Here is a 23,404-nt window from a genome sequence, read left to right as displayed (position 1 = left end):
ACCAGCCCTCCCCATCACCAGTATTTCCTTTCCCACGTTCCCTCCATCTCAGCCAGCTGTGTCTAGAGGAATACGACAGAAACAGAACACAAGGAGATTTCTTCATTATCACCACAAAAAAGCAATTATATCTCTGAGTTGCGGCTGCTTTCTTGGGAGCATCTAAGGCTGTGAAGAGGCTATTCTTTTTCTCCTCTGGTTGAATTCGCCCTGAGATGGAAGTGAGATGTCGTCCAGCGGTGATGTGTTGTGTTTTCGCCATCCTCTGCTCCGCGGTTCCTCCGTCGGTGGGATACAGGGACAGACAGTACCTGAACGAGTGGGCAGTGGAGATCCCAGGCGGACTGGCCGCTGCGGAGGCGATCGCCAAGGAGCTGGACTACGACTTTGTCCGACAGGTAGGCACCAACGCTCTGGAGCGGTTCCCAAACGCAAAAGCATCAGTTTAGACCTTAAAAATAAAGCTTTAAATTACTCTAACATGAGGTGTGTTTGTTGGCATAAAAGAAAACCTGAAAAATCATCCAGCACAGCTTCATTTTAATATCAAACATCTAATTGAACACTCTCCAAATAGAAACAATAAAAACAAAATGAATCATGAAATATTAATTGAGCCTCAGCAATCTGTAAGCTTTGGACTGTGTTGTAACAGCAGACCAAACAATAGCTGTATCAATTATTCTGCTTTGCTAGATAAGGCCATTAGTGTTGGAAACTCATTGCTTTTATGATGGTCCAAAAGCACACATTGCATTCAGCACCCCACTAAATTAAAGGAGGTGGATTTAATCAATCTATGACTCACTGTTTACACATTTCTGATAAACCACAACTGGGACGCGGGTGTTCATTTCCCTCTTTCCCAGTATTATAGTCTGACTCATGTTGTTCTTTCCTAACCAAACACATCAGGTTCTTTGTCAGTTTTAAGTCGAGCTCATTAATTTCTATGAAACCTGTAGCTCTGAACAGCAGCCATCAATGATTAACAGATCTCTCAGGTGTCACAGACACTGAGACACTCTGCATCCACTGAGTCAGAACTGTCATCAGTCTGTGCAAGCTTGTTTTTATATCATGTAGCATTCATTCTTTTGCCCAAAGCAAATGACAATAAGTGCATTCATCCTCACCAAAAATGTTATAGTATGCATGGTTCAGTTGTAGAATGGACACATTGTCGCTTTACTCAAGACATCTTACTGCTCAGCATCAATCCATGGTATTAATGTAGTGACTTGATATCCCCACAGAGTGATGTAATATATCCTGAGTAAAACATACACACCTGTAGGTTCTGTACATTCTGCTTACTTTGTTTTCAATAAGAATAAAACCTGCAAATAGTGTATATCTCCTGGTGTGGTAGATTGTTTGTGATGTCCAACTATGCAAAGTAGATCACCATCCACATAATTTAAAAACACATACACTGTATCACAGATAACATATGTTTTGCCATCTGGAAACAAGTGTGGTTCCTGGTGGAATAGAAATACAGTTTCAGATGTAACGCTGTAGTGATGTTATAAATAAGTCACTCTCTGAATGAGCAAACTGTTTTGTGTTTGTTCCTCCCTCAAAATTGAATTCCTGCAGCTTTTGTTAGAAATAATCATGTTTCTAGACTTGCACGGCAGGCCTCGGTGACCAGATGGCTGGTATTATGTCATTTCCTATCAAACACTCAGCTGCATCTCTCGTGTCTTCCTCTGTGCAGATTGGGGCCCTGGAAGACCATTTCTTGTTCAAGCATCGCAAACATCCTAGCAGAATGAAACGAAGTGCCGAACACATCACCAAGCAACTGTCGGAGGATGATCGGGTGAGCGGCATTTTTTGACTCTTATCTGTGCAAGTCAGGTCTTCTTGTCTCACCATAAGACATTAAAGTAACCACCTGTATGCGTGTAGGTGCTGTGGGCAGAGCAGCAGTACGAGAAACGTCGCAACAAGCGAGCATCCCTCGGGGAGTGCAGGGACTGCCCGGTGGACAAGCTGTTTGATGACCCCATGTGGAACCAGCAGTGGTACTTGGTGAGTCTTTGAGAAAGCTTCAGGATCATACAATAAACACACAACACATAACACTGCATTAAAAATTACAAATTAAAAAATACATGAGGAATTCAACAAGTGCCTGGATTTAAAATCTAGTTTGTGCTAGTTTAAAGATGTCTGTACACATGTCCTTTCCAGTGCTCCATAAACCACAGATCTAGGTTGATACTCACTTTACCAGTCATATGTTGCCTACTTTGTGTCTGGTTGGGCTGTCTGTTCACCTGCAGCCAATCTGTACTGATGCCCTGCGAGTGCTGGACAGCTCCACACTGCTCACTGCTCTGTCTTCTCTGGGCCCTCATGCTTCTAGCATACACAAGCAGTAAAAACTATCTACTCTCTCATAACCCCCCCCCCCCACCACCACCACCACCAAAAGACAAAAACACACCCAAAACAATGAAACAATAGCATGCTATCAAGCAGTTCTAGCCAAAAGAGCCATTTGCTTAATTGGTAAAACAGTCTGTGTGGAGATGAGAGGGGTGGAGAGACCATAATCCAGCAGGATGGAGTAGAGTAGAGCATTAAGTCCCAATTTACCCTGAATGGGATGTTTTAGCCCATTGAGGCTAAGTAGTAGCAGAGAACAGTAGATTGTCACAGCTGTGCATGCCTGTGCAGATCCATTACTAACACTTTCACTTTATCCTGACCGTCAGCTGACCCTGACATTGCCACTTTCAATGACATCTTTACTGACTTTGATCCATAAGCTTAGAATGAACTGTCCCGTTGACCACAGTGTATACAAAGTAGTTGAATGCATGAGAGGGGAAAAAATGTCTATTTTCTGATGCTGCTCATATATTTATCAAAGTAGATTAACTCAACATATACATCAAACCACCAGTAGCATAATTCTGACCATCTTTTACAATATGTAATACATTTCTACCAACATGGAGCAATGACTTTTCATCTAAATGTATTATTAATCAAACAAATTAAAACTCAAGAACAAAATTTCAAGAAAAATCATCCCACATCACCAGGAGTAATGGGTAAATCACGTCAGCCTGATTGGCTATTAAATTGATCACATTCTGCAAAGCAGGGTCACTGAATCATCCTTAGCTCAGTCAACGCCATTAGTTTGTCCATGCTTTACCACAAGATGAAGAAGTGCATGTAAATGTGTGTTGCATCAGCGTTTGTGTGTGTGTGTCTGCATTTGGGAAAGAGAGAGAGATACATATTACGTTCTCTTAGCGTCCACTTCTCCGCACCTGCTCTAACTGAACATGAGTCACACGCTTGTGAAGCATAAGAAAACAAATTGAGATGAATCATTTTTGCCGATGAGGGATGATGACACTAATGGAATTGGCCTTAAAGTGCCGCTTAGTGTATTTCCACATGAGCCCATGTCTGTGTCACTGCAAGGGTCATCTAAAGCATTGTGATTCACTCACCTCGTTCATTCACAGCTGAAAAAGCTACGTAGGAATAGGTAAGACACTGGAGTGAAAAAAGGTTTTTAAATCAGCCATTTCGATGTGATAATCCCACAGGGAATTGGCTCCAATATACCAATATTTGCAAATAAAGACGCATATTATATCTCATTAAAAGGAAACGGGGGGTAATAGTATATATGTGTGTGTAGGGGGGTTAAAGGGATTGAAAGGGAACAAAAGATTATAGGCGACTGATGCAGTGTAAAGAGGTGCCACAGGTTAGAAGACGGTGACGTTGGCAGACCTGATGATCACTGACATTAGGGGGGTGGGGGGGTGGGGGGGGGGGTGGAGCTGTGTGACAGGGGCAGTGGCCAGTGGCTGAGGGATGTAATGGCAGAAGGGGGGGGGGGCTGCATGGGCCCAAGAACCGGATGAGTGTCTCCATCTATCACGAGTGGGTGACTGCCTCATAATTTAATCAGGGAGTGACTCATACTTGTAGCTTGAAATTCCTCTTGCCTGCACGGCTGTGTGTGTGTGTGAGAGAGAGAGAGACACAGAGTGTGCATGGAGGGATACGTTTCTCCTCTGGCGTGTGTGTCCACTCACTCGTTTCATATGCAATAGGTGCAACGAGACTTGCATAAGCTGCTGTGTGTGTTTGCTGCGTACCATTAAAATCTATGCATGGCTGACCACTGAGAGCCCCCCCTGCTGCTTTACCAACATCAACAAGTGAGTCATTTGGCGTCACAAGAAAACAAGCAAACTGTAGATATGAGCTGGTTGGGAGTAAGAGCCTCTCTAGCAAATTGCTACCCAAACACATTGTCTGAAAGTGTGATGTGCTGCATATGCTGCATATTTACATTGAGATCTGTGTCCGCTGGAACTGATGCTGTCCAAAAAGAAAGAGATGTATGATAAAGAGATGCCCCTCGCAAGACGATAGGGTGAAAAAAAGAGAATGAAAGTGGGAGCCGAGGAGAGGAAAAAAGGCGATACATCACAGGGATGAGTCACGTCTTGGGGTGGTGTTCTGCAGTGTCTGTGCATAATGCGCAAAGAGCAAAGAGAGTTCTTTTTTTAGTCTTAGCTGTTTCCAGCTCTGAATCATACTCTTCCCCAGGCAGGCAGGCAGGCATCGGCTCTGTTCGCTCTCCATTCCTCCCTGCTGATTTTCCATTTAAAACAGGCTCGGCACCCCCCCCTTCACTCCTTGCATGTAATATTAGATAGCCTCAGAGATGGATTTCTAAATAATCCGACAGGGGGATTGAATGTGAGTCAAGCCAGAAGAGCAGTGGGTTTGAAACACAGCGCATCTCTAGGCAATGCAAGGCATCTTGTGGGTTAAATTAATCAGGGGAGTTGTATTGGGCAGCTCAAAAGCCTGTATCATTATGACTCTCTGGCAGCAGTCTGCCTACAAGTGGCCGTAGGAGTGGACTCGAGTCCTGACAAAAGAGAAGCCAACAATCCAGTAATGAATTTCTGTAAAGGTCAGTGGAAGAACTGGCAGGCTGAGTAAGCTGGAGGACTCTACTGTGGCTGACCTTTTTAGCATATATGACAACACTTAAAAAGCCTGTTTAGATGAAGTACTGAGATATAATCATAATTTAGTTTTTACAGATGTGTAATTTTGTCATTTTGTCCCTTTCTTCCAGCAAGACACACGGACCTCTTCTTCTCTGCCAAAGCTGGACCTGCATGTGATCCCCGTGTGGCAGAAAGGCATTACAGGAAAAGGAGTGGTCATCACCGTGCTGGATGACGGACTGGAGTGGAACCACACAGACATCTACTCGAACTACGTAAGACACCGTTTCCATGGAGACAGCCCCGTCGTCTGGGCCTGCCGTTGCCATAGCAACGCTGCTGGTGACACCTTACAAGGCGATTCATAAAGACAGTAATAAATCTTCTATATGATAATGTCTGCCTCTAAGGAGCTTTTTGGTTTTTAATTTCCAGATGCAAAAAGGGCATTTTGCTGTAAAGGCAGTTCAGCTATGAATGACTATAATCCTCATGTTTAGGGATGCAGAATTTGAAAATATTTCTCATTCCTCCAATAATGTTTTTGACAGTCTGCAAGGAGATGCAGATAATTATGTGCAAATGAAAGTGAGCGTGGTTGAGGTTCCATTCTGGCATAGTTTTTCCTGTAACTCTAAAAGCCTTAAAAAGCCCCATCTGTGGTTTGGTTTCATACGGTGCTGTTGCTCTCAGAAGCCAGTGCAGAGAACGAAAGAGAAAGAGATGGACTGTGAGGGAGGGGAGAGAAGGAAATAATGTATGACAACAGAGGTGATGGAAACAACTCCCACTCAAATTAAGTTAACACTTACTAATCAAAGAGGCTCAATCAACCGAGACGTTCATCCTTAACAATCAAGGCATATGAGTGGCATGCATTTGCATCACTTAATACCTGTAATTCTAAAATGACAGACACGGGCATCTGATTTCAATCAGATATTAAAGCTGATACTGTGAACTAGAAACTGAGAGGAAGCTTTAAACTAAATAATCATTTAAATGTACTTTTTTATAAGAATAGGCCTACACTAAAATGTTTACATTTTATATTATATTTGCTAGTGCAGGAGAATGATAGGAAGGCAGACATGACTCATAAAGTGTGACAGAGAATGTAACATTCATGACGTACCACACACAGTGTAGCATCTTCTCCAGTCATGACATGACTCTCAAGCAAAAACAATTGTTTCCAGCAATCTGAATGCATCAACAGCTCACCGTCATCCTCAGAGTGACTGTTTTCATATATTTGTTGTTTCACTACTTGGTCAACTCTATCATCACCAATCATATATCTCTATGACAGCAGATTGGTCGCTGAAAAAACTGTACTGCACACTGACATCATCCCAGCTTTTTGAAAAGAGATGCCTGATCATTTTCTGTCTGTTGTTTTTAAAGGACGCAGCAGCCAGCTTCGATTTCAACGACAACGACCCGGACCCTTTCCCCAGATACGACTCCACCAATGAAAACAAGTAAGATGACTGTTGAGAAGTGCAGGAAAATTGGGACAAATCTGCCACTGCTATTTATCAATTTAAGCCAACCTCATAATGTATGGTTTCTTTGATGATGTTCTCTGATTGGAATGTGCTTAAAAGGACTTTGTTGCTTTGACTATTGCAGTTTGCATCCCAGTGTAATAATAAGTCCATAACAGACATGAATTGCTGGAACATGGTCAGAGCAGATTCTGCCAGTTGATTGAAAAACTGTTGGATTTTACAGCTTTTAGACTCAAGCACAATTGCTGCTCTTTTGTTAACAGAATACTCAACCATTCAAAGCCTATTCTATTAATATTTGCAGCACCATACAATTTAAGTACCTCCATTTTCAGATGACGCAGAGGACCCTGTCATTACGATCAATACCTTCTGCTCTAGACATGAGATTTTGTGAAAGAAATTATGTAACCAAACAATATAGTGGGCGTCTGTAATGGGTTTTGCATCCTCTGAAATAATAAGGGCAGGCCAAATTGTTCAAAATAACCATCAGGGAAACTGTGCAGTGAAATTCCTGCAAAAAGCAGCATGTGATGTTTTCTTTTTTAAATTTCTTTTGTACAGAAAATATGAAAGAATATGTATATATGTCCAATAGTGTATATATATGTCTAAGAGTGTTTATGACATAATAAATGTTAATGTGTTATTTGTCTGTAGGCATGGGACCAGATGTGCTGGGGAGATTGCCATGCAGGCAGACAACAATAAATGTGGCGTTGGAGTGGCATACAACTCCAAAGTTGGAGGTAAGAGTTTTTTTTATACATATTTTAGAAAGCTACATTACATCATATAATCTATGTCAAGGTGCACATTTGTAAAATAGAGACTTATGACTGAGAGTGAAATGTTGCAGCTCTGCTTGTTGTTGCTGTCACTTGTGCTGTTGTGGGATTTAAATGATTGTGAATTACATCGGTTTATGTATCAGAAATGATAAACAATAGAGGCGTGTTTTCTGAAAGCTGTGTCTAGTGGATGCTTGTGCAACCATGCTTGTTAAACAGGATACAGAAGAGCAGGACGTAATAAAGGAATTAATTTATGTGGGCGTCACTTTTCCTTTAGATACCCTGGCTGCAACAATTTTATTTATTTTATTTATAGCCAGTAGAGAAGGAAGATTTCCTGATGGAGACCTAATTTTTTTTACACCAGATGGTTGCATAATGTCACTCTCCAAAATTACTGAGCTCCAATCCACCTGAAAAATGGTTTGCATATCAAGGCTGGTTCTTAGTGTCCCAGCAGCTCCTTAAAATATAAACATTACAAATCTTATTTCCCTAAAACAAAATAATTATATTCATAACCTTTAAATTAAGGGCTTTAATACATTTTCTATTATTATCTTTCTCTTAATTTATTGTAACGAGGTAGTAAATTGCAATAGTTGATCATCTTTACTCTCTTCCTAAGGAGAGGCCATAAATTGTCAATACCAGAAAATGATGAATAACCAAAGGGATAACTGATCACTCTGGTATAATATTCCCGTCTCTTTCTGCTTAGGAATTCGTATGTTGGACGGGATTGTGACTGATGCCATCGAGGCCAGCTCTATTGGGTTCAATCCAGACCATGTGGACATCTACAGTGCCAGCTGGGGACCCAATGACGATGGCAAGACAGTGGAAGGTCCAGGTCGGCTGGCTCAGAAGGCCTTTGAGTATGGTATCCAGAAGGTAAATAATGAGACAGGCCTGATCTCAGACTGAAGTTCCTAAAGGGAGCTATTATCTGCAGCACTGATGAATCAGATAGAACAGAATCAATAAGGACGATGTCATTAGTTGCCAGGAATAACTCTTCTAATGATCAAGTACCAGTGGTTGTAGTTGTTAGCAAAGGTTTTGCATTGGTTTATGTCACACCAAATTTCAGTCAAAACATTAAAAACACTGAAACTTTGTGCTTTATTACACCAAATACCATCAAATCTTTTAGATTTCTATATAGTATTATGAGATCATCAGCATCAGTATTGTATACATGGCATAAAATATGTTTTTAGTGACAGCAATAAGTCAAAATTCGATACAATAACACATGTAGCATTTCTTGCTTCAGCTCTCTCCATCATGTCTTCTGCAGGGTCGTGGTGGGAAAGGCTCTATCTTTGTTTGGGCATCAGGTAATGGTGGTCGCCAAGGCGATAACTGTGACTGTGACGGATACACAGACAGCATCTACACCATCTCAATCAGCAGCGCCTCCCAGCAGGGCCTGTCCCCGTGGTATGCCGAGAAGTGCTCCTCCACTCTGGCTACAGCGTACAGCAGTGGAGACTACACCGACCAGAGAATTGTAAATAACTACGCTTGTTTTGTTTTGTTTTGTTTTGTTATGTTATGTTATGTTATACTGTATTTTATGTTGCGCTACATTATGTTACATTACGTCATGTCAAGTAACGCTATGGGAGTGTTGTTCAAAGGACATCATGTTATTCAAGGTTATCTTAATCTGTGAATTTCTTGTTCTTGCCTGTTTGCTTTCAGACGAGTGCTGATCTGCACAATGAGTGCACTCAGACTCACACTGGAACATCAGCCTCTGCCCCACTGGCTGCTGGAATATTTGCCCTGGCACTGGAACAAAAGTATGTAATACTGCAGATGAAAGGTTCAAATAACCTGTATATTATTATTTTTTCTAATGTTAGGGTCAAAATGTATATCAATATCATACTCACTGGCCTCCCTGTCCATCTTCCCTCCCTCAGTCCAGATCTTACCTGGAGAGACGTGCAGCACATTGTGGTCTGGACCTCAGAGTTTGATCCTCTGGCCAATAACCCAGGCTGGAAGAGGAACGGAGCGGGGCTGATGGTCAACAGCCGCTTCGGTTTTGGCCTTCTCAATGCCAAAGCCCTGGTGGACCTCGCTGACCCAGCCACCTGGAAACATGTACCAGAAAAGAAGCAATGTATCGTTAGGGATGACTCGTTCCAGCCCAGGTATGTGAATGTCTGACAGCTGCTCTCTTTTACCTGATTTTGTTAGAATGATACAGTGTCTAATGCAAGAGAGAGGAAGAGGGAGAGTGAGTTTTATTTGTCCTGACATTTTGGGTCCAACAAAGCAAACAGACAAAACCATCTGTGTTATTAAAGATGCATCTGTTGCTTTTCAAATGGAGTCATAACAATAACAATAACTCTTAAGCCTGGGAGGGTTTTCTGTGCCATGATAATGAATGAGAAAGGGTTTTTTTTTTTTTAAATGATGACAGCTGTGATCATTTAATTTTGAGGTCAATCATCAGCCATGAGTACTTGTTGATAAATGCTAATTGCTAAATGGGATTAAACGTCCAAATGCAAAGCTGTCAAACACAGACAGAAACTCAGAGGAAGCATTTCCCCTTCTGTTGTCTCACTAAATGCTCTGTTTGCAATGCTTTTTGGATTAATGACCTGAGGAAATCAAGGGCAAAAGCTAACTGCAACACTCTATCCTCGAAACAACCTTTTGATTTTTGCATTGTTCCACCAATAAGCAGCAGCTTTGGCCAGCTGTAGTTGACAACTCTGTGCTCCTTTAAGTGTCCATTTTGCAATTTGCTTTGAATTATGAGACTCAATAGCACCGTCACCCAGTTTCCCCATTACCTTACTACATCCCTGTTTAATCCAGAGGATTTGGCTCTACATTTCCGTCAATGCTTAGTGGTCTACAACTCCCTCCAGCTTTATGCCAGCTTGAACACGGAAATCCTTTCATTCATGTCTGGGAGAGTTAGGGATTAATTGTTTTTTGCAAATGAATGACCAAAGGCATTCAAATATGCCTGTACATCTTATGTATGCTTGTGATGTGCTGAATATGTCCTAACGACTTCATTGACCCCATTCAGAAATTGTTTTGGGCTCACTGTGCATTCTTTTTTTTTTAACAGTGTTCCAGTTTTTTTTTTGCATGACGGTTAAACTGTTGGATATTTCACCATTATTATACAATAATATGTAATGTGTGTATGTGTGTTGTTACCTAGACTCTTGTACAGTAATGAGAGCTTGTCAGGGAACTACATGGCACAAATGATAGACTTCTGTTGTTATGGGGAGTTGTTTGTGTGTCTCATTCGCTGCTATTTTAATGCATCCCGTAGGGAGCTGAAGGCAGCAGGGGAGATCACTATAGAGATTCCAACCAAAGCCTGTGCGGGGCAAGAGAACGCAGTCCGCTCATTGGAGCATGTGCAGGTGGAGGCCAGCATTGAGTACACCAGGAGAGGGGACCTACACATCACACTCACCTCCCCAGCAGGTTAGAAACATGTGCACACACATGCAAACACACATGTGAGAGTGAAATAACAAAACTCTCAAATGATCTTTCCCTTTTCCATTTTCCTCAGGCACCAGTACAGTGCTACTAGCTGAGCGAGAGAGGGACACATCCTCTAATGGCTTTAGAAACTGGGACTTCATGTCTGTGCATACGTGGGGAGAAGACCCTGCTGGTACATGGACCCTGAAGATCACTGACACTGTGAGTTACACACATATTTGGTGACAAAATACCCTTTCTGCTCTTGCTTGCTCGACTCTTTACTGTTAATACAATTATAGAAAGAATTGCTGTTAAACACAAAAAAGCAGTTACGAAAACTTTTATGAAAACAAAAAAAAAGGCTTATATGCAATGTGTTATTATGCAATATGTTGGCTTGTTTGAGCTCCTGTCAGTCCCTTCTGAAATTAAAGCATCATTATTCCCATTATTCCACAGTCGGGGCGTATGGAGAATGAGGGTCGGATTTTGAACTGGAAGTTGATTCTTCATGGAACATCAGAGAAGCCAGATCACATGAAGAAACCTCGAGTGTACATACCCTACAACGCCGTGCAGAATGATCGCCGTGGTGTGGAACATATGGATGACATGATGGAGGTGAGTATAAGTGCAACTGCGGTTAAAACTAGAGATAAATGCCCACACAGACACCTGGTTTGGATGTTAGGGGAAATATATGTCATGTTAACATGTGGGTGTATTTTAGACTTAAACACATAACATTGGAGGCTGAATCTACTGATGCTGAAATTACACTTGATTACACAAAGTAAAGTTAACTCAGGCATGACTCAAATGTAACAGTGTTATCAAATACTTGATAATGTGAAGTGTGACAATGCCACAATAGTGATTTACGTAACTCCCAATGGCATATATGAGCAAAATCTCAAATAAAATGCTGTAGACATGATTAATACAGAAATGTATTTAATTGGTAAGGTGAACATTTCAGGATATTTTATTGTTTATTTAACAGAGATGATGCATAATACATTTACTGTACAAGATAAAGCTAAAAGCCCATTTCCATGTGGAGTCCCTGTGTGGAGGCTACCATAATTATTATATTTATTTAGAGATCCTAGGTAACTAAAAACACACTACAATCACAAATGACACAATAGATAACAGTCAGTTGTGGTGAATTAAAATATTACACTTTGAAAACACCATCAGTAATGTCAACATCATTGAATACAAACAATTAATTCAGCAGTACAAGAAATTTCCAACCAGACACGCAGTACTAATGCTGGCCAACATAATCAGTGTATCTCAGCTCAGTGACTGCAGATCTGTGTAAAAGTACTGCATCCTCTGATACTCAGTGGTAAATAAATTCCACATACCAGCTGCTGAAAACAAGAGTTTTGACCAAACTTTGCATGAACCTTGTTTAGGTCTGGTCTGTAACATGTGATCAGGATAGTGGTAATGACAACCTGATGTCCCTCCTACAAATGCAAATTATGTCACAGAGACATTATGGTACATATAAAGGTTTTTGGAAATATATTAAATACACAGTGTAGTATATTTGTGTGTGAAATATTGTCTTTTCCCTTGGTCCTGTTCTCCAGCACATTGGATTTGAAGTGAAACAATGAGGTTCAAGTGTTAAAAGTGCAAGTAAAATTCTAAAAAGTTAGTTTACATCCACACTGGGTACGCAGTTTAGAAATTATATCCCTTTTTATACCCACAATTTTAGCACTGTGCAAAAAGACAAAGAGAAAGTTTAACTTCACATGCACTGTGCTGGAGTACAGACACATACTGTATCATGAAACTATAACGCTACATGACATATCATTTCACGTGGAACCAAATAATATGGTACACAGTTATGTCGTCTATCTTTAGATGCGCACTCTGGGATCATTTTTGTCTCATGTTTCCTCTCTGTCTGTCTGGTGATACAGGAGCCAACTCAGGCCCATCCACCTCCGAAGACTGAGACTGCACAAGCCTCCCCTCCTTCCAACCCAGAGAAGGAACCTCAAATTCCCGCAAATTCACCGTACTCCCCCACCTTGGCCCTGCTGCGTCTCCTGCAGACGGCCTTTAACAGGCAGACCACAGCACTGCAGCAGCCGCAGTCCGTAACCAGGCCCTTCTCTGCCTGGAGGAAGCAGCAGCCGGGCAGGAGCCTCTCCCCTCCTGCTACAAGACTCCCTCCACAGAAGCTGTACCAGGCTCTGGACATGATCAACAAGTACCGCGGCCCGGAGGACAGTGTCTACAGTGACTACAGTGATGGCTTCTACAGCACCAAACCATACAGGCACAGAGATGACCGACTGCTGCAGGCCCTGTTCGAGATGTTAGATGATGATCAGAAGTGAAGGTGTGGAGGAGAGAGGAGAAGAGAGGAGAGGAGAGGAGAGGAGAGGAGAGGAGAGGAGAGGAGAGGAGGGGAGAGGAGAGGAAACACGGAAGAGGGGAAGCATGGTTACGTGTTGGTTGGGGAGCAGAGGAACAAGGCAACAAGAAGAGAGAAAGCAGAGGGAGATGAGAAAGGAAGAAGAAATGCAAGTTTGTGTAACTGTTTTGTTCCCCAAAATGCTGCATATCTTATCTCCTGACCTTCATTTGCCAAACACCACTGATAATTTCTTCTTTCATTAATTCGTTCAGTTGTGCAAAATTTCAGATACTTTGTTCCATGAGTCCACACGTGATTCAAAACATGGATTCTCTGCTAAAAACCGTTTCTCCATGTAGTAAAGTGAAAGCATTTAAACCACAAGAAAGGAGGGGTGGGCCTTGTCTCTCTTCTCTTCACTGCCTGCTCAAGCATGCCACATTTAGAATATAAGTTTTGTAATAGTATCTATATATTATCTATATATTATACAAAGACAATGATTGTAATATGGTTTTGAAAACACTTTACATCAAAAAATATTCACTTTCTGACTCAAAAATCCTGTTTCTGATCATATTTTGCCATTTTTCATATGTCCTACATATTGTAGTTTGTTCAGTGTGTTTTACACTATAACAGGACACCTACTCACTTTATTCACATTGGGGGACAAATTGATTTTAAAATAACAGACATGAATCATTTAATTAGAGTCAATTAGAGTCATTCAAAATGGAACAAAGATTTAGATCGCCCACATATTTGAAAAATTTGAACTGTGTTGACAGATGATTTATTCTCAGGGTGTCAACAAAGCTCAAGTGAGTTGCAGAATTGTTTTCTGAACTCCTCTAAGAGAAATATATAAAATATGAAAGATTATATAATATAAAAGTATGCAGATGAGATGATACTATTAGAAGAAAAACCTTAACCAAACTCCACTCCAGTAGAATTGTATGACAGAACTGTGTAGCTATACATTTAAAGTGAGAAAAAAAAAACACTAACGGATGATTCTTCTTCTTGTGCAATTTGTTTAATTTTGTATAAGTACAATGCTGCATTAAATGAAATATTTTTCTATGGATCCTCATAGTTTATGGAAATAATATATAGAGTATCAAACCCTTAAACAGTTTATTTTCTTGTGGCATAGTTCACTCGATTACTGCAAAGTCAGTGTAGTTATAACTACCAATGAACACTGCCAAATTCTTTGCTGTCAAGCTTCTGTGTATTTCAGTGAATGTGCAAATGGCTAATATGTTGTTTGTTCATCATCTGTAATATGCCAACTATAAAAAGTTCCTTGAATCCTCATATTTGCAACTGAACCACTTCTCGGGTATTATTTATTTGGTATTAATGGACCTATCACACTTCAGAAGCCAACCAGAAACTGTGTAGAATAGGGGCTCTGCACTGCAACCTTCAAGCACATTCATCCTGAACGCCTTAATATATGCTGTAATAAATGTGCATACTCATCTCCACATAGTGTCGATCAATTTACAGATGCTAGTGTAAGTTTTTATGACATGAATAGTTATGAAGCCTCTATGCAGAGTCTCTATCCTCCAGCATGGAACTGCCTGCCCCGCTTCTCTGCCAACAAGGTGACAGGAAAAAGATGATGAAAGAAAACGCTTCATGTGCACCCTGTAATTTATCCATTCTTTAGTGTAGCCTGTGCTGTTTTTCTTTATGTTTTTTGTTTTTGACTGATGCTTCAGTCCAAAGTTGTTTACACAAACCAATATTATGTTGCAAATTCTGTATGGATGTACAAAAATAAGAGATTTATCGTAATAAACTGCAAAGTGACATCTTGAGTCTTTTTGATTAGCAGTATACAATTAATAAGAAATTAAATTTTTATTTTGTTCAATATGTAAAATGACTATATTATGAAAATTGAGTAATTAAAGTGCAAAATTCTAATTTGTCCAATATTTAAGTTTATGAGCAAATACCTGCAGAGCTAATGACATTCCCATCAGCCTCATCTGTAGGCTACCTTGTGTTTAGTACTAATTAGCAAGTGTTAGCATGCTAACATGCTAAACTAAAAATGTGACCAGTGACCAGGGAAAAAACTTACCTGCAAAACATCAGCATGTTAGCATTGTCATTGTGAGCATGATAGCATGCTGACGTTAGCCTTTCATTCAAACGGCTGCTGTGCCTAAATACAGCCTCACAGAACTGTTAGCGTGGCTTTAGTGTAGACTTAAGTATGCATGACAGTAAACACCATTGCAAGTGTCCATTCATGTTTTAGCCCTCAGTCTTTCTGAATTAGTGCAGAAAATAATTGTTTCACTCAAACGCATGTGAAATTTCATCATGTAGAATTCAGGAACTAGATGATAAAGATCCTTTTGAGGGCTTTTTATTCATATAAAAGTCATATCTTTGACAATATATCTTTCTGACATGGTCTTTCAATATCCTCTTTGAAAATAACATTACACAGTATAATAGCTTGATAAGGGAGATTACAAAAAAAAGTGTGTTATCCATCTATGTTTACTGTTGACATGCTTTTTTCATTATATTTTCTATTGAGTGCCACCACCTTGTGGACAGAAAAAATACAACATTACAACACAGTATGGTTCATAATACAGTTTTATGTCTTTCTACGTCCTAATTATTCTCTTATTCTCCTCTACACAGCATCATGAGATGTGTAAACTGACAATCTCAATGTGAAGAGAATGAATGTTTAGCAATAAAGGTCTACAGAGCTTTTATTGGGATTGGGAGTTGTTGAGCTGACTGAAGTTTTTTTTTCATACAGAATCTACTTCTTTCTGCACTGTGTATATAACTTTACCTTTCAATATATACTTTTTTCTTTCCTTGTTTGTGTCTACTCTTCCTGTTCAACTCCTCCCATTTGCCCAGATTCCCAACACATCTGGTGCTTTGGTTTTGCTTCAAAACTGAATACTGCAAAAGCTTAAGGAGGAATGGAGGGGGGGCAAATACGTGAAGAAAAGGGAGTGGAAAATATTTAAAAAGCCAGGAGAAGAGAAGAGAGGGAAAGAGAGGAGGCAAGGCATAAAAAAAATAATCATGGGCGGAAAACTGTGAGTTAAACAGCACATTTCCAGGAAGAGACAGAGTGAGAGCATTAGAGAGAGAGACAGAGAGAAGCAGGCAGAGATTTTTTTGGCAAAAATAGTGGCCTCAGACAAAGGTTTGTGTGTTTGTTCAGCAGCAGGTCACAGTATGGCGCTGTTCCCATTCTGCAAGACGCCCGCAGGTCAGTACAACCTCAACAACTGCTCCACCTCTTCTACTTGTGTCATTGTTTTCCCTCACTTGTCATTGATTTGTGACTGCTGTATTTGTTCATGCTCAGTTAAAGCACTTGCCTTTAAGACGAGGAGACTCAGGTTTGAGCCAGCAAGCAAATGAAATACCAACGATTTTCAAAGCTTTTCTCAGAGATTTTCTATGAGCAATTTGATCCTGAAAATATGTCCAGGAAGGCAATTCGAGCACTTGATTATTTCAAGAAGTCTTGTGCATTCGTCTTAAATCTCTTGGCTGGTGATGCACATCAGGAGAACGTATGTGGAGAATAAACATCTACTTTCACTCAATTGTGCTTCCACTCAAGTTCTATCTCATGAAGTCATGTGAAACTTTTGGCTCTATTCCAATCTATCTTCTTAAATCTCTAACAGCCATCAGTCCTGTCTGCCTTCTGCTATTTATCTTTACTCATGCAGCTGTAGATGGCAATGTTTTATTACGTTGTATATCCCAGCTTGTTCAGTTGAGGTATCACTTGACGTTTTACTTAACTTCCTCAAAATCAGAACAGGACTTTGCCCTGTCCTTCACTCTGTACACTCTTATTATCTTGTTGTACATCAATAGTTAGACAGAATTCTATGAATTAGAATTTTATTTAAGTATATAAATAAAAACACTGTCCCACACATATCCATGTCTTACACTACTACCTGATACATTTTAATCCATCATACACACCTTTTGGCTTGAATAACTATCAAGTAATGTTATATAGCCTATACACATGCAGTGTATTGTGTAGGCTATAGTGTAAAGCATATATATTGCAGTATTGCACATGCTTTGACGATTATATTACATTATTGGTGCAATCACAGGTTGCTACATTTTCTCAGGGAGATATTACTTCAGCAGCACATTCTTTTCATTCCGGTGAGTTCAGGTCTTTCTACCTGATAGGGTTTTAAAGGAACATTTATAAGTAGCATGTATTTAATTGAAGAGCATAGCAGCTATCACTGATTTCATTACATTTGCTTTTATATGCAGCCACTTTTGTGTAAATTTTGAATTGCATTAAGGAAAATTTAACATGAGCCTACAATCGAGATATCAAAGTCTCTTTTATTTCAGTTATCTCATCTGTATATGTGTTTATCCATGTGCGTTTGTGTGTTTGTCCTCCAAATAGGAGCAGTCAGAGTGACCAGACTACAGCTGGTCCTGTACGGCTTTCTACTGTCTCTTATCATATGTAAGTGTACAGAAGAATTTGTGCTGCTCTAACATGTTGTGCCAGAACACTACAAATGCACATAAATATTTTGCTTCTAGCACAGTAAATGTAAAATAGTTGTCCAGTTTTACAGTCACCTCAGTTAAACTAAGCGAAAATAGCTTTTTGTCTCTTTCAGAAAGGTTCATTCCTTTCACCGACAGATTATTGCAAATATGCAGCATGTATGGTGAAAATCATTTCAATGACAACAGTATACTTTGTAAAAACTGCCACTGCTATTTCTTCTACAGAAAAAAATGTTTTTTTGTGTTGAAATAGTAAATTGTGTATTTTGACTCCTCAGACTTCCTCCATGGACGTAAAATCGGTGTCAGTGTGAAGTCACCTCATCCTTACTTTCACGCCGTGGAAATGGCCGGGGGAAGAGGAATGACAGACATGGCCGCTGTCAAGGCAGCACCAGCACAAACTCCTGTAGAGACACCTTGGGGTGCTCCTTTAGTGTGGGGTGACACCCGCAGCTCAGCTTGGCGTAGGACCAAATATGCACAACAGGGAATTCGTACAGGTCTACTAGCCCTAGTGGTGGGAACTTATGCGCAGTACATCCGGCGTTTCCTCTCCTCAGCGGAAACCTACTTTCTCCCTGGTCAGATGGTCACATACTACATTCTCACAGATAATCCCCGTTCATTGGATCCTTCCATTGAGCTGGGGCCTGAACGAGAGCTGAAGGTTGTTCCTATTGCGGAGCTGCCTGGGTGGGGAAGGTTGGCGCAGCGCCGCATGACTCTGCTCGCTGATGCCATCAGAAACCCAATTGGCAGTGAGGTTGAATATATCTTCTGTGCTGATGTTGACCAGGAGTTTGTGGCCCCTGTGGGTGAAGAAATCTTTGGAGATCTCGTGGCCACGTTGCACCCAGAGCTCTATGGGATGCCACGAAATGCATTTCCTTACGAAGTCGAAGAAGTCTCATCAGCTTGTGTAGAGGAGGATGAAGGAGACTACTACTACACCTCTGAGCTGTATGGAGGGCTGGTTTCTGAAATGTACAAACTGGCTCGTGCCTGTTCTTTGCTCATTCTGCAGGACCAGGCTAACGGGCTAACGGCCAGGGGCCTCGAGGAGAGCTACCTGAACCGCTACCTGATCGATCACAGGCCGACCTGCGTGCTGTCACCAGAGTACAGCTGGTGGGACTCGGACCTGTCTGCTGATGTACCTGTGCAGAGGCTAGTCTCCTTGGGGAGGCAATGTGAGGCTTTCGATAAGGAAAAGAGAGAGCAGTACAGATGTTGAGGACAACTGTTTTTGTGTTAAATTTTCTTTGGAGAGGATCTCTGCTCAAGCACGCATTTGCATTTTCTTTACCGCACTTTGGAATTGTCTTTTCATTTTCTGATCTCTTTGCTAGTAAATGCTGCCTGAAATAACACCGAAGCAAACTGCACAATCTGCTCTCAATTAAAGAGCCATTTGTGTGAACGGCATCTCTACATGCTCACTATCTCCCCCACACCAGACAAAAAAGAAATTGACCTGTCTCTTTAAACGAAACACTGTCCTCTCCATTAATGTCAGCCTCGGAGATACTGCTCCAGTGGCTTTGTGGTCAGCTGCGATAAGAGTCAACAGTGTAAGTGCACACTTTCCCCGCAGTGGCCAATCATTAACTGCAAGAGCTGCTGTTTCAAGGTCTTTAAATACCAGGTGAGGGGGAAAATGGATACAACATGATGCTGGTTCTCCAAGCTACACATGTATAGAAGCTACCGTGTATAAGCTTCAGCAAAAGCAAAAACAGTTTTGAAACTGGTTCAGGATCTATGTAAGACGTTTTTCATAAAAACTGTTATTTTCCCCCGTCTATGCGGTGAAGTAAAAGGTAAACTCAAATGGCCTCATGTAGGTGGTTGTTATGTTGTCTATGTGTCTGCCTCCCTCTCCCTCTCCCACACACACACACACACACACACACACACACACACACACACAAACACACAAACATGCTCCCACATTCACACTCTGCTTTCTCATCCTTGTGTGCTGTGTTTTAATGGGAGGGTTAAACAGCAGCAGATGGCTCTTTCTCACTGCCAACAGAATCTGTCCTCAGGGCCAGATCGCCACGTGGAGTTGAAGTTGGAGGTGAACTGCAGATAATCCTATGAGACTAATTTTCAATTGTTTTTCACTAAGAATCCAGATGATCACTGCTGGCCACGCACATTTTTTTTTTTTTTACACAGGCTACCTGCTGGCTATCCATACTGAGTGCCCCTTTTCATGCCATAATGCAAAGCAGTTTAAAGAATTATTGGCTTTAATCCCTGTCATGTGGTCTACTGGTGGTCAAGGAGCCTGTTGGCAGCAGCATAACTTAAAGCAGAGGAATAGGCAGTATAGGAATCCTCAACAGAAAAACCAACACGCCTTGCTTCCAAGATTATCAACATTAAATCTAACTTTATTGAATGATAACAGATGGAAATCTCCCATGTGCAAACAAAGATGACAAATAGGCCTCTGTAGCTATACAGAGAGGCTCACGTGCAATTATCATAATGTAAAGAGTTCTGACCTCTGCAAAAACAAACGGCACAGTCTAAAAGCTGTCTGACACTTGTTGTATTTCTTTTCCTATTATAAAGCAGTCAGCCATCCCTATAATGACACTTGTGAGTACACTAGCCAAAGTAGTAGTTGTAGTAGTTACACTAGCCAAAACTACATTAATAAAAAAAGTGAAAAAAAGTAACTTTCCTTCAATTTGCTATCGGTCAACACAGTGTAGTCTGTGTGTTTGTTGGTTTAAAACAATTGTGACCTGCTCAAACACAACTAAATAAAACCCATCAATTAGCACAACTGTTTATTATGTAATTGGCTAATTAATAGTTTGTCCCCAAAATAATGAGCTCAAGGTGTAACTTTTGTTTTTTACCACCGGTCTTGTTTTGTTTTTACTCATGTGAATGTGTCTGGCATGGGCCTGTACCATTTATAACTGCACAAACAACAAGAGCAAGTCAAGGTGAGTCAACCTCTCCTCTCTTTTGTGCTATAAATCAGTCTTGTACATTTACAGACAGTGAACATGAGGATAATTTGGCAGTGTGGAGTCTTCAGCTCACCTGTCCTGCATGTGTTTGTGCTGAAGGAGGGCGCTGGAGCATCTGGACAAAACCCAACCCCAGGATGTTGCTGTGAGGCAACAGTGCTTGCTAATGAGCCACTGTGCCACCGCCACGCCTGCTTATTAGTCTCAGTTACAGGTCACTTACAGGTACGCTGAACTGCTGGAGGCTTTTTGATGATGGTGCAATTACTCAGTCACAAGTAGGTGTTGATGATTTAATTCCCCTTCGCCTCAGTTGTGTTGTGTACTCAATCACAACATTGTAAATACATATTAAGGTAATTTAAGTAATGAGCCAATTCAGGTTGTACATCACATGGCAGATTCTCATCTGCCAAAATGCCACAGACAAATCATACAGTATGATCTCAGTAAGTACCGCACTTAACCCCAGCTCTATTAGGATGACCTATCTTTGAACTTACATGTGAATGTGTTCAGTCAATACCTCTTTGCCTAAAGTTGACTAAACCGCGTAGACAATATTTTAAAACCGTTATTGTGCAAACATACTGTAGTTCCAACAAACAACTCAATTGGCAACGTAGATGAAAAACTAATTCAATCATTATCAATGTCTAACCATAATCAGAACCACGTGAACATATGACCAGACACAGAACAGCAAAGTTGATGATGACTGATTGACTTAGTTGATGTTCATCAGAGAAGCTTTTCATTCACTTTTTTCAGCGGGTGTGGGTAGCACTACTTGCTGGATTTTCCTTCATTAGCAAAATAGTAAAGGGTCACATGGGAAGGGCAAATCAGATTTTGAAAAGAAAACAGCAATTGTAAATGGAAAGACTCTGACCTTGCAACAGAAAAGTAGCATCTTTACTGATTTTTGGCTCGAGGCTCAAGCCACTAAAACATGTCTGATTAGCACCAAAACCGGAGTCTGGCTGAATAATACACTTACTAATGATTAACCTCTGTAGTTATTCAGAGGAGCTTGAGGGGTAGACGGATATCTCTGGTGTTACTCAGAACTTTAATGAAAAGTAATATAGAAGAAAAAAACAGTGAGTAAGGACTGAGCAATGTTAATTCACCCCTATGTTGAACAACTAATTTAGCCACCTTTGAAAATACTAGTCAGTGCTCCCTCTTCATGGCAAACTAGTAACACAATTAAGAAGAACTTTACAGTTATCAGTAGTCTTCCTGGGTTTAATGTTTAGCCTTAAACAAAGAGTGTGTAATTTTAACTTATTCTTCACACTGTGCCCTTAAGCTTCCATCAGGTGACACCTTCAGGGCTTCAGTAAACACAAAAGCCCTAAAATCAATGAGACCTATCCACCCTAAAGCCTTTATTTAATTGTTTGCACAGCAGGCGGCCTGTCAGACAAACCAGAGCACCTTCAGGATTAAACAGACTTGGTATTTAAAATTAGCACGTATTTAAACAAAGTGAAAGCACAATACAGGAAATGCAATGCTCTGAGGCAAAGCTGTCAACCCAGTCAGAGTTGTGTTTCATTATTGTTGAGTAGATAAAGGTGTTGTTACAGATTTGACACTGTCCACATGTATGAATTTTCAAACAGACTTTATTAACCTCACACAGTGCTTGTGAAGTTTATTGCAGTTTATTTTGAGAAATAGGAAGAATCGATTTGTTGATGGGTTAATGTGCAAGAAGTTTCCAATAGTTTAACATCTGTGTGTGTGTGTGTGTGTGTGTGTGTGTGTGTGTGTGTGTGTGTGTGTGTGTGTGTGTGTGTGTGTGTGTGTGTGACTTGTCAGGGGGATGGGTGCGGTGAACAGCTATGGTAATCTGCTGGATTCACACAAGCCTTTCCCCACCCTGCCCGAAGCTATGCCACACCAAAACATGCTGCCCTAATCACTAGGTCAAGGGGAGTGACACTGGGAGATAGTGGAGGTGCCACTCACTGGGGGGCACACTTTGTGCCCATTGTGCTGATGTCACATTATATCCCACATCATTAAAGAAACCACAAGAAAGAGGATTATAAGCCAATTATGGCTCTGAAAAAGTGGTCCAGGGTGACTCTGGCACACTATAAGAATTTAGTGGGTGCATGGGGGCTACAGCTCCTAAAAGTAGCTCAAATAAAAGATTGAATGCATTACTGCTTGGTAAAACTACTAAGCACCATTTATTACTTTATTAACCTCACAGAGTGTTTGTGCATGTTTGTGTTTGGCAGTTTATTTTGAGAAATAAGAGGAATCCATTTGTCAACTGATTAATGTGCAGAAAGTCTTGTACATAACAGGCCAACATACAGAATAGTAAAGTAGTTCACTATCTTGTATTTAGATTAGGTCAATATTTATTACAGGGCCTGCTAAACTGTCTTTGGACGAGAGAGTTGACACGATACAGTAGGCCTTTAGTCTACAAAAGCTACCTTTAACAGCTTCAGTAGGCTAGAATTAGTTCTACCATGTCAGCAGAATAGAGCAGGCAGAGGCAGTTTTGCCAAGAGGTAACTACATGTGTGCGTTTGAGAGAGCCTTTGGGCATACAGGGAAAAGGAAACTATAGCTGCAAGAGTTTTTTTTTCTTTTT

The 23,404-nt window shown here is 40.8% G+C and overlaps 2 protein-coding genes across 2 annotated transcripts; both read left to right on the top strand.

Annotated features, from left to right (window-relative positions):
* Positions 1-15,020, top strand: pcsk1 (proprotein convertase subtilisin/kexin type 1). The gene is made up of 14 exons (XM_044347656.1): positions 1-398; positions 1,724-1,828; positions 1,918-2,040; positions 5,141-5,287; positions 6,420-6,496; positions 7,190-7,278; positions 8,045-8,217; positions 8,627-8,839; positions 9,034-9,134; positions 9,258-9,491; positions 10,646-10,803; positions 10,895-11,028; positions 11,269-11,430; positions 12,759-15,020. The coding sequence occupies exons 1-14, from the start codon at positions 216-218 to the stop codon at positions 13,179-13,181; spliced, it is 2,322 nt and encodes a 773-aa protein (XP_044203591.1). The 5' UTR covers positions 1-215; the 3' UTR covers positions 13,182-15,020.
* Positions 15,021-16,249: 1,229 nt separating this feature from the next.
* On the top strand, positions 16,250-20,626 carry LOC122980988 (globoside alpha-1,3-N-acetylgalactosaminyltransferase 1-like). The gene is made up of 3 exons (XM_044349465.1): positions 16,250-16,478; positions 17,670-17,732; positions 18,061-20,626. Exons 1-3 carry the CDS (start codon positions 16,445-16,447, stop codon positions 19,017-19,019), a joined length of 1,056 nt encoding a protein of 351 aa, XP_044205400.1. The 5' UTR covers positions 16,250-16,444; the 3' UTR covers positions 19,020-20,626.
* The last annotated feature ends 2,778 nt before the right edge of the window (positions 20,627-23,404 follow it).

The sequence above is a fragment of the Thunnus albacares genome, chromosome 4 (assembly GCF_914725855.1).
Source record: "Thunnus albacares chromosome 4, fThuAlb1.1, whole genome shotgun sequence".
Lineage (NCBI taxonomy): Eukaryota > Metazoa > Chordata > Actinopteri > Scombriformes > Scombridae > Thunnus > Thunnus albacares.
This window is presented reverse-complemented; position numbering and strand designations above follow the sequence as displayed.

Bases quoted from the DNA above. Each gene is read 5' to 3' on its own strand.
- pcsk1 (XM_044347656.1), top strand. From the start codon at position 216: ATGGAAGTGAGATGTCGTCCAGCGGTGATGTGTTGTGTTTTCGCCATC. The intron at 399-1,723 runs GTAGGCACCAAC...TCCTCTGTGCAG, and splicing joins ACTACGACTTTGTCCGACAG to ATTGGGGCCCTGGAAGACCA. The intron at 5,288-6,419 runs GTAAGACACCGT...TTGTTTTTAAAG, and splicing joins CAGACATCTACTCGAACTAC to GACGCAGCAGCCAGCTTCGA.
- LOC122980988 (XM_044349465.1), top strand. From the start codon at position 16,445: ATGGCGCTGTTCCCATTCTGCAAGACGCCCGCAG. The intron at 16,479-17,669 runs GTCAGTACAACC...TCCTCCAAATAG, and splicing joins ATTCTGCAAGACGCCCGCAG to GAGCAGTCAGAGTGACCAGA. The intron at 17,733-18,060 runs GTAAGTGTACAG...TTGACTCCTCAG, and splicing joins TCTACTGTCTCTTATCATAT to ACTTCCTCCATGGACGTAAA.